General features: G+C 35.2%; 1 protein-coding gene across 1 annotated transcript in view; it reads left to right on the forward strand.

Annotated features, from left to right (window-relative positions):
* Nucleotides 1-12,273, forward strand: part of SPEF2 (sperm flagellar 2) — a 169,024-nt gene that overhangs the window by 35,449 nt on the left and 121,302 nt on the right. The window contains 1 exon segment of the mRNA XM_081309625.1: nucleotides 3,283-3,470. Coding sequence (XP_081165751.1) covers nucleotides 3,283-3,470 — 188 coding nt within the window.

Consider the following 12,273-nt stretch of genomic DNA (forward strand, 5'->3'; position numbering starts at 1 on the left):
TAAGGGTCGAGTCATTGGGGTTAACACTGCATTCTTCAGGCCCACGTCCAGTTGTTGCCACCGATACCACAGCTACCACAGTCCCCATGTGCCCCTTAGTGGCACAGCAGTCCTGGGGAGGCTGCTCCAGCTTTTTATGGCCCCCCACAGTATCCCCTTTGAGGTTTTGCTGCTTCCAAGGTGTTGCCAGGTTACAGGATGTATAGATTTTTCTCTTTCTGTTCTTGCTGAAAACCTTCTTTCATCTGAGATACCTATATTATTTTGCCTTTGAGTTCGGTCTCTCACTAAAATCAGAAGAATCCTTCAACCATTTTGGCTTTTTGTACTACAGAAATTTCCTAAAGCAGCAGTTATTTTTTTTAACTGCTTAAAAGGAAGAAAGGGAGTAATTATAGACAACACACAGGTGGTTGATCTCCTCTCTCATCTCCTGCAATCCACTCTGAATTCTGCAGTCAGAGGCACCTTACTGATGTTCAGATTTGACCTTTGTCTTCTCACTCAGAATCACATCCCTGGCTCCCCATCAGCGACATACTGGTTCATGACCCCTCTTCTCCTTTGTCCCCTGGGCTCTGGCTATCTCTCTCTGCTCTAAGATCCTTGAATAAGTCATCATTCCCCTGTTGCCACATGCCTTCATCAGTGAACTCATTGTTCAGAGCCCTGTGTACTTGCCTCTTCTTGTCTAGGTCAACACCCCTACTATGTGTCCCTATACTCACAGTCTATCCCTGGTGACACATCATAGTGTGTGAATTGTCATTTATTCATGTGGCTTTATGACTGTTTGCAAATCCTACTGCCATGATAGCCCCAAGGAAAGCAGAATTATGATTGCTTTTCAATTTTTTATTGTTTTTATTACTACATTATAGGGATACATAATATTAGAGTTTATTTTGACATAATCATGCATGCATAGAAAATAGTTTGCTCTGCATAAGCCCTCTCCTAATGTCTGCTACATTTTAAAGGAAGAGGGAGAAAAAGAACTTTGTGATTTTAGCCTTCAAAAGATTTTTAAAAAAAAATTTTGTTCTCTTTTAAAATTAAATCTGCAGACCTCTTCCTTTAAGGCAATTGAACAGCCATTCTATATGGAGACAATTCCTGACTTACAATTTCTGTGCCACCTACTATTATTGTTACCAATAATCAACTGCAATCATATTTAACATTTTGAGCACTTCCTTTTGCAGGCTCTTTCTCTTCTGAGACCAATGCATTTATTGTCAAGGTTCCTCAAAGCTTAATTCCAGGCCACATTCTTTCCTTGTCTTATCCCTCAATCCCTTTGAGTCAAGCACTGCACTGCATTCATTACATGAACATTTAATTCTGAAACAGCCACAAGTAGACACAGCCCTTATTTAAATTTTATGCAGACAGAAAATGAAACATTGAAGGCTCAAAGTCACAGCTTGTAGTGCTGCAACTGGAGCAAACCCTGCTCTATCAGACTCTAGAATCCAAGTTCATAACCACCGAGATTTGCTACCTCCCACTGACTTCCTTTTTCCTTTCCTTCTTTCTCTTTTTAGGGCTGCAACCTACTTTGCTGTCATGAGACAGGAAATTGTGGTGGGTTTCACACAGAGTTAGTGGTAGACACAGAAAAGGAGGGGAAGGAAGACAAGATAGCTGGATGGACAGGAGGAATGGAGGAAGGGGGAAGGAAAGAAAGGAGGGGAGAAGAAAGAAAGGGAAGAAAACACAGAACGAGGAAGGGAGGAAAATGGAGAAACAGGCAGTTGTTCTGTTGCTGAAAGGAGAGCCTTCTATTCCCCTTCGAGATTGGGTTTTCCTCACATTCTAAATATTTCCAGATGTTTCTCAAAACCTGGTAAACCAACCTCATGACGCAGTTTAGTGCCACGCTATCCATAAATTCTCATCTGATTTTCTTAATCTCTTACATTTCTGTTTCCTGTAAACTCTTCACATCTCATAAAGCATGCCATTAAGCTTTTTATTTAAATTGTATTTTTTTTCTTCATGAAAATAAGGCTTATGAAACAATACAAGAATGGTAAATTCTGGTGTAATTCCTAACTGTACCAAATGTACTAAACAGAGGTCATCCAGGTCAACTTGGTTCCCACCAAAAGCAAAACAAAACATGCAAAATACACCAGCAACAGCAAAACAGATGGTGGCCTTACATACCAATTCACTGTCATGCACTCAGTCATTTATGAATAGTATCATGATAAGAAGTACTTACTCTGACAAGATGGTTCAGGACATGCTAAGTATTGCTAATGTCCCCACTTTCAGAAATGGAGGTATAAGGAGGCTAAACAACTTGTCCAGGTTCTCACAGCTTTTGAATTCTATACACAAGCTGGGGCTTAAATTCAAGTGCGCTTCCTCCAAAGCTCAAGTTCACTTCCATTTTTCCATTTTGCATTGACTGGGTGGAGTTACAGGAGGAGATCATCTTGATGGAGCATATTAGCATGTGATCTAATTCATCAAGAAGCTGATGCAAGTATCAATAAGCAACATTTGGCCACTCAAATCCCACCAGTTGAGTATTGTGCACTCCCAGCTAGGCTAAGCTGAGTTGGACGTCTCCTCACCCTTTGTGTAAAGAAAGGGTCCTCAACCATGTAGAGGGTCTTGACAAAATGTTTAAATATTTTATTACTTTCTACAGAAATAGATGTTTCTACAAATGAGGGTTATCAACTTGTTAAGGCTATAACACCACAGGGTTTGTAGTTGCTATCAGAACACACTTAACATATGTTGTCAAATGTGTCATGATCTCAAACCACTATAATCAGGGAATTTCCAAAATGTTTTTGAAGTATGAATCTATATCATAGAACTACCTTGCTAAAAAACAAAGGGCAGATGTGTCTAGGTCAAGGTTCCTGGGGTGGGGGTGAGGGGCCATTTATGCTTCTGGTCTGTGATTCCTGTTTGCAACCTGTAAAACAAAGACATTTTTATGGAAGGTTTTACCATCATATTTATCATTAACCACATTTGCTTTCCATGCTCAGATCACTTCTCAATGTACTAGTTTGTTGATAACCTAAAGGTAGAATAATTCCTATATTATCTTTGCCTTCATACTCAGTACTTAATTTATTACGGGGAAAGAGGTCATTCATGATTAAGTTCTTCCTGTTTTTTTTAAGCTTTCATCATATTTAAAGGGTTTTTGTTTGTTTGTTTGTTTGTTTTGGACTACTGAAAAGATAACATAATTTTCATTTGACTCATTGCACAATGATAGTGGCTTAAAATATGTTTTTGCCTTTTTAGGCTTTGGCAAAACAAGCCAAGATTGATTTTGAAGAACAGATCCTGAGAGAGAAGGAATTTCATGCCCAGATTGCTATGGAAAGAGCTAAGGCTTCTTATAAAAAGCATTATGAAATATGTGCAGAAATTTTGGATCAAATTCTTGATTTGTCCACAAAAGTAGCAGACTATCGAATGCTGACAAATAAGTAAGTTCTCTTTCTATAATTAATACAGTTGAGACACCACAGATAATAAGAAAGGATAAGATTGTGAAGCAGACACTAGGTTGATGAGTAAAGAGAGACAAAGGTGTTTCATACCAAGAAGTAAAGTCCAGGACCTCTTGATTTACTGAGTTGATTCATCTACTGACTAACTTTATTTCAGTGTTCATATGTCTTTTTCCATTCAGAATGTGTCTAATTCACCTTGTATATACAAGGACAACTATGATAATTTATTTGAAATACTTATAATTTACCAAAAGAGTGAATTTAAAGATTATTTCCCCAATTATTAAACCTACTTATTTTTATCACACTTTGTTTCTAGAATAAATCAGCATATCTGTAAGGAAATAGTCAAAAGTAAAAAAAGTAAATAAATATGCCAATGTCATAAAAAAGTCAAATCCAAATAAAAGTAGGAAGCTTAGAATAAGGGATAAATTGAAACGTAATCATATAAGCAGTTGTAGATTTGCCAGTCGTTCATTGCAACCAAGCTGTAAATTTGACCTAACCTGCCCAGTGACCAAAGTGAAAAAAGAAACATGTTATATTATTTTTATTTTCCATGCCATTTCTCTACAAAATAAAAAATTGTTCTTGGCACTCTGTTCAGAGAAGTCCTTTTTTATGTGATCTCACCACAGGTATACTGCATGGTGTAGGCTACCTTGTAAACAAAGTCTTGAGCCAATGTGGTATCTGGACTCATCGACCTGTTTCTTATGGTGTATTTTGCCAAAAGCTGAAGCAGAAAGACACTACAATAGATCTAGTGAAAGCAGTTCCACAAGGTCAAGGATAATACAAGCCAGTTAAATTGGCATACCTCTCAAGTACCCAGGGTGAGATCTTCTTGAGACCCCACAATGAAAGGAATGAAAGTCAGATAGCCAGCAGGGTAGGACAGAAGAGGGAAAGCATCCCATGGCCCCTGTTCATAAAAAGGCTTTCTCCTCAGCTCTCACCCCTGTGGCCCTGTGTCTAGCCCAGTTTCATATAAAAAAATCTCCTAAATGAACTAATAAAGCCATGAGGACATTTTGAAGATAAAACTAAAAAAGGCATAAGATTGAGAAAAAGAAAATAAATTACACTGAAAAGTGAAAGGAATTAAAGAATAAGATTTAAAAATACTTTTCAGATTAATACAAATTCAACTGATCAGGAATTGTCAGAACAAAATTAGGAGGAAGCTAAAACATAAAAGGTTTAAAAGGGGAAAAGTGACACAAGTCATTATTATTAATTTAAAAAAGATTAAATGACAAAAAGTTAAAAGTAGGAAATTTAAATGTAAAAGTTATAAAATATTTTTTAAAAGAGAGAAAATATAAGGCAGATTGATGCAGTACAGACTGCGCCCATAGAATAACCTGGCAAAGACTGAAACTTAGACAGTAACTACTTTACTCCATCCAAACTTCACAGACAGAAGGCAGCCCCACCTCCAGCTGCGCCATAAAAGACCAAGCAAGAAGCCTCATCTTTCACCCTCTGGTGGCTATAAAAAGAGAGCCAGAGGTCCAGCAGGAAGCACTTTCCCCTCCCCCACCTGAGAGAGGCAAGCACACCTCCCCTACACTGGGCAGCTTCAGAGGAGCCTGGAAGAGAGTGAGGAGTCCCCAGCCCAGTAATAAGCAGACCACTGCCACTACAGTGTCATTGGACACACTGTAAAGCCAAGTGCCACACTTGTCATTAACAAGGTGACACCTCCTCTTTCCTTTGCCAGAACAATGTCAGAAAGAAAAAAAGAAAACAACAACAAACAGTAGGTTGGGAATGTTGTTCAGTAGTAAAGCACTTACTTAGCATATACATATGCCCCGTTCTAGGTTTGAGTCCCAGCACCACATAGAAAAAGAAAAAGAAAATAAAAAATAATATATATATATATATATATATATATATATATATATATATATATATATATATAGAGAGAGAGAGAGAGAGAGAGAGAAGGAAGGTAAAACTAGAGGTTTACATAAGATCTAACATCTTATAATATATTGCAAACATATCTAGATTTTTATTTAAAAAAATCACTCATCATGCCAAAAACAAGAAAGAGCTCAAACTTAATATAAACGAACAATCTATGACCAAGTGCAGTGACACATGCTTGTAATCTTAGTAGCTCAGGAGACTGAGGCAGGAGGATCAACAACTTCAAAGCCAGCCTTACCAACTTAGTGAGGCCCTAAGCAACTTAAAGAGACCCTGTCTCAAAGTTAAAAAAAAAAAATTAAAAGAGCAGGGGTGACTGGGGATGTGGCTCAGTGGCTAAGTGCTCTTGGGTTCAATCCATACCAAAATAAAATTATATGGATGCTGTTATAGGTTGAGTTGCATCCTCCCAAAAGATATGTGATATGTTGAAGTCCTTTCCCCTGGTATCTCAGAATGTGACCTTATTTGGAAATAGGGTTATTGGAGTATGATTAACTAAGATGAGGTCATACTAGTTTATTCAACATGACTAGAGAGAGGAGAGATACAGACAGGGAGAGCACTGTCTTGTAACAAAGGCAAGCTGCAGTTGCAAGCCAAGAAATACCAAAGATTGTCAGCAAACCACAAAAAGCTATGAATGGCAAGGAAGGATTCAGAGGGCATGCAGCCTTGACAATGCTTTGGTTTCAGACCTTTGGCCTATAGAACTGTCAGACAATCAATTTCTATTGTTTTATGCCACCCAGTTTGTGGTACATTGTATAGAAGCCCTGGGAAATGAATGCAGATGCCAACTCTGAGATGACAGAGATCTTAGAATTACCCGATAATGTTTGGATATGAGTGATGCCCCAAACTCCTGCTAATGCAGATATATTCAGAGGTATTATTAGATTATTAGAGCTGTGACCTAATCTGTCCATCCTAATTTGAATAGATCGAATGATTGGTATCTGAAGGCAGGTGGGCGTAACTGGAACAGGTGTGTCATCATGGGGGTGTGCCCTAGGTTGTTCTCCCTGCAGCCTCTTCCTCTTCCTCTCCTCTCTGCATCTTTCTGTAAGCTGAGCAGCTGTCCTCTGCTGGGCCCTTCTCCCATGGTATTCTGCTTCATCTGAAGTCCAGAGCAATGGAGTCTGCCTTTTATGGACTGAGACCTCTGACACAGTGAGCCTTGAATAAACTTTTTCTCATCTAAGTTGTTATTGTTGGCTGTTTTGGTAACAGCAATTAAAATCTAACCAAAGCACCTGATAAAGATTTTTAAATAGCCATGGCAAAATAGTTTAGTGAGCAATTATAAACATGCTCAAAACAAGTGAAAATTTTAAAACTTACCAAAAATTTAAGCGTAGCTGAGAAGTATCATATAAATAAGAATTAAATAGGAATTTTATAACTGAAAAATAAATAGTCAAAATAAAGAAAGAACTCAGTAGTTGGTCTTAACAGCAGAATGAAAGGGACAGTAGGAGGAATCAATGAACTAGAAAATAAAGCAATACAAATTTCCCAATCTGAACAACAGAGAGAAAGTAGACTGAAAAATAGTAAGAGTCTCAGCAACTGCTCACCCGTGTTGCATTACTCAGCTTTCTGTCACTATAATGAATATCTGAGATAAACCAACTTATAAAGAGAAAAGTTTTATTTTTGCTCAAAGTTTCAGAGGCTTGGATCCATAGTCGCTTGTTTCTATTGCCTTGAGCCTGTGGTGAGCAAGAGCATCATGTGGGTGTGCAGCAGAGGAGGTCTACCCACCTTAGGGCAGCCAGGAAACAAAGAGGGGAAGAAGCTGGGGTCACAACATCACTCAAAGGGTCTGCTTCCAGGGACCTCACTCTTCCCACTATGTCCCACCACCTTCCAATAATGTCACTGGCTGGTGACCAAGTCTCTAACACACAGGCCTTGTGGGAGGACATTAAGATCCCACCATCACTCATGCCATTGCAGTCCTAGAAGTAGAGGGGAAGAAAGATGGGACTGAAAGAGTACCTGGAATAGTGCCTGAAAATTCCCCAAATGGAGTCTGCCTTTTATAAATTCAAAAGTACTTCAAAGAAGATAAACTCAAAGAAACCCATATAAAGGTGCTATCACAAGTAAATTTAAGAAAACATCATGAAAGCACCCAGAGAAACAAAACAGCTTACCTTCAGAGGCAAATAATTCAAATGACAAAGGATTATTCACCCAGAAAACATGATTTATAACATTATCTCATCATTTTATCAGTTTAAGTATAGAAGTGGCATGGTGTTTTTTCAGAGCTAAAAGAAAAGAACTGAACCCAGAGTCCTTCACCCAGTGAAAATACCCTTCAGAAATGGAAAGGAAATCTGATTTTTGTCAGAATATGCTAAGAAAATTTGTTGCCAGCATACCTACTGTTAAATAAATGGTTAAAGGGAATTCTTTTGACAGAAAAAGAATATATTTTTTTTTAAAAAAAGGACCTTAGAATGTCAAAAAGACAGAAAAGAACAGGGAAAGAAAAAATAGGAGTAAATGCAATAGGATTTCCTTTTCCTCTTGAGAAAGCAAGTAAATGGGCAAAGAAAAAAAATACAACACTGTCTAATGTAGTTCAAAATGTATATACAGGAAATATTTAAGAATTATATTTTAAATGGATGAAAGTAAAGGAACTTCAAGGGAGGTAAGAATTCTATACTTAAACTGATAAAATGATGAGATAATGTCATAAATTATGTAATGTAATGCCTAGCACAAGTATAAAAAATGTGCGAAGAGATACACTCAAAATCACAATTGTTAGGTCAAAATGGAATTCTAAGAAACATTCATATAACCCATGGGAAAATAAGAAAAGGAAACTAAAGTAAAAAGCAAAACAAAAAGCCTCCCCAAAGAACAAAAACTAGATTGATAGACCTAAGCTGTAAAATAATCACCATATCTCTAAACATACCCATTAAAAGACAAGAGAGTTTGGAGAAATAGATTAAAAAACATGATCAATCTATATGCTGTCCATGAGAAGCTCATTTTAGAAATAATGATAAAAACAGATCAGGGTAAGATAATGGAAAAATGTATATCATGCAAATACTAGTCAAAACAAAATAGTGATGACTGTGTTAATATCAAATAAAGTAGACTCTAGGGCCAAGAAAAATGACTAGAGTGGAAAGAGCCATCATATATTGTGAAAGGGTCAATACACAAAGAAGATAGTAATCTTAACTGTATATTTACCAAACAGTAGAACTACACAATATATGAAGCAAAAACTAGTAGAACTGAAAGACAAATTGAAGACCCACAATTATTGTTGGAGACTTCAATAACAAAGAGAAAACTAGACAAAAATCAGCAAAGATATAGAAGAAATCAACACCACCAACCAATCAGATCTAATTAGTATTATTGTTGATTACTTTACCCAGCAACATCATAGAATAAAATACTTTTCAAATGCCCACAGACCTATAGAAAGATAAATCATTTATCTCCCAGGTCGAAGAACAAACACTAATAAATTTAAAAGAGTTCAAATCAGTCTTCTCTGCCCACAGTAAAAAAAAAAAAAAAAAAAAAAAAAAATCAGAAATAAATAACATCAAGATAAGAAGAAAAACTCCAAACACTGGGAAACTCAACACACTTTTAAATATTTCTTGGATTAAGAGAAAATCACAAGGGAAATTTAAATATACATTTGATGACAACTTATTAAAATTTGTGGGAAATAGCAAAAACACTACTGGCAGAAATTTAGAGCATAAAATGTACACATTAGAAAGTAAGAACATTCCAAATCAATCTAAGCCTCCAACTTCAAAGTTTCAGAGGCTTGGGTCCATGATTTTTTATTGAAGAAACCAGAATAAGAAGAGGGAAAGAAAAAAAAATGGAAGAAAGTAATTAATAAAGCACAGAAATAAATAAAACTGAAAACAGAGACAAAAACAATAGAATTTAACATAAATACCTGGTTATTTTAAAAGTTTAATAAAGTTGTCAAACCTTTAGCAAGACTAACAAAGGATAAAAGAGAGTTACCACAAGTTATTAGTATCAGAAATAAATCAGAGGATATCACTTTAGCTCCTTAGTCACCAAAAGGATAATGAGAGAATACTATAAGTAACTAAACACACACATTTGTTAACTTAGAAGAAAGGTCCAATTCCTCAAAAAGTACAAAATACCATGGATTGCCTCTATGACATACATAATTTGAATAAAGCTATATAGCTTTTAAGAAATTTATGCCTTGATTTAAAAGCTTTTCTCCAAAAGGAAATCTTTAGAACCATTTGGTTTCACTGACAAATTCTCTCAGACATCTAAGGAATTAGCACCAATTCTACACAATATCTTCCAGAAAACGGAAAGGAAGAAATACTTCCTCACTTTATTTTACAAATCCAATATAACTGTGATGGCAAATCCAGACAAAAACAATAGCAAAAAGAAAACTAGAGATCAGTATTCGTTATGAATAGAGATGCAAAATCATTAGTGAAAAATTAGAAATAAAATTCAATAACATATAAAAAGAATCATATACCAAGACCAAGTAGGGTGCACTCAAGGAACACAATGTTGGCTTAGCATTCAAAATCAATTAGTGTGGCCCATACATTAACAAAGAAGATATAAGTCACACTATCATATGAATCAATGCAGAAACAGTATTTGACAAAATACAACTCTCACTAATAATAATGAAATGTCTCAGAAAAAGAGTTATAGAGGAGCCTTCTCAGCTTGTTCAAGAGCACTATCAGCCAATTTATATTTAATGAGGAAAAACTGGCTACATTTTGCCTAAAATAGGAAATGAGGAAAAGATCCCTCCATTTTTATTCATCATAGCCCTAGAAGCTCTAGCCAGTGCCACAAAACAAGAAAAGAAAAAGAATGCAGATCAAAAATGAAGAAATAAAATTTGCCTACATTTGGGATTGACATGATTATTAACTTAGAAAATGCCAAGGAATCTACAATGAAATTCCCAGAATAGCTAATAAGTGAGCTCAACAAGGTTACAGGATAAAACATAAATATTAAAAAAATATATATGTACACTAGCCTGAACATGTGGACAGCTAAATTAAAAGCAAATTGCCATTTACAATTTCTTGATAACAAAGTTCCAAACATAAACAAAAGAATTAAAATACTAACTACATTGATTTGATCAGGACACACCATATATATGTGTTGAAATATCACAACATACCTCACTAATATGTGTGATTATATGTTAATAAAATATTTTAAAATGAATGAGATATTTAGGTACATATCTAATAAAACATGTACAGGACTTCTATGCAGGAAACTACACAAAACAGCAACAACAAGAAAAAAAAAGCAAAGATCTAAATACTGTACACAAAGAGACAGAATGTGTTCATGAACTGAGAGATTCAAAATAAAAGATGTCAGTTCTCCCCAAACTGATATAGATATTTTACCATTTACTATCCAAAGCCCAGCAAGAATTTTTGTAGATATATATGTACATATAGATGCATATTTATACATATATGTAAATAAACATACATGTATGCACATATATACACACATCTGTGTAAGCCTTTTCTAATGTTTATATAAAAAGCAAAGTAACTAGCATAGCTAAAACATTTTTGTCACATATTATATAAAAATTAACTTAAAATGGATCCTGGACTTAAATGTAAAATACCTAACTATAAAAGTATTTTTTAAAATAGGGGGTTCTATGATTAGATTAAAAAGTTCTTAGACTTGACACCAAAAGCATGATCCATAAAAGGAAAATGTGACAAATTAGACTTCTACAAAGTCAAAACCTTTTGCTTTGAAAACATAAAAAGATATACAAAGTTGTAGAGGATGTTTGCAAACCACATATTTAACAGAAAACATACATAAATTATTTTCAATTTTAAAAACATCCAATTAGAAAATTGGCCCAAAACATGAAAAGACATTTTTATTGAAAATGATATTCAGGTGACAAATACACACCTGAAAAAAAATTTTAGCATCATTAGCCATTATAAAATTTCAAATTGAAGCCACAGAGAGATACCAGGATAGATTGATCAGAATGGCTAAAATGAAGGAATAATAACACCAGATGGATGTCGTTCATTGGATGTCGTTCATTGCTGGTGATAATGTAAAATGATACAGCCCCTCTAGAACTTCCCTTTAGAAAAACTAAACATTTGACTTCCATAGGACATGTCTGGGCATGTGTCCCAAATTAGCTTATACACACTCATCTCCAATTAAGTGTTTATAAAATCCCTATTATAATAGATTATAACTAGTAATTGTCCAAATGTTCTTTAATAGGAGATGGTTAAACTGTGGTATATCTATACCATGGAATATTACTTGACAATAAAAATAAATAAACTACTACCATAATCTGGATGAATCTCCAGATAATTATGCAAGGTGAAAAAATCCTCAAAGTTTACATACTTTATGATTCCATTGCTATAACATTCTTGAAGTGACAGAATTACAGAAACTGAAAACAAGATTTAGCCAATGCCAGAGGCCAAGGAGGGAGTGGAGTAGGGGTGAGAGGGAAGTGAGTAGAACTATGAAAGGGTAACAGGAGGGAATCTGTGATGATGAAAATGTTCTGTATCTTAACTGTATCAGTGTCAAGTCCTGATTGTAATATTATACTAGAGTTTTACAAAATGTGACAATGTGGGGACAGTAGGTAAATGATACATGGATCTCTCTGTATTATTTCTTACAACTTTGTGGAAATCTACAATTATCCCAAAAAGTTTAATTTTTTTTTAAAAAATGAATGTTTAAATAGCAATAAAATATCATA

Source organism: Spermophilus citellus, assembly GCF_964194105.1.
Source record: "Spermophilus citellus genome assembly, chromosome: 1".
Classification (NCBI taxonomy): domain Eukaryota; kingdom Metazoa; phylum Chordata; class Mammalia; order Rodentia; family Sciuridae; genus Spermophilus; species Spermophilus citellus.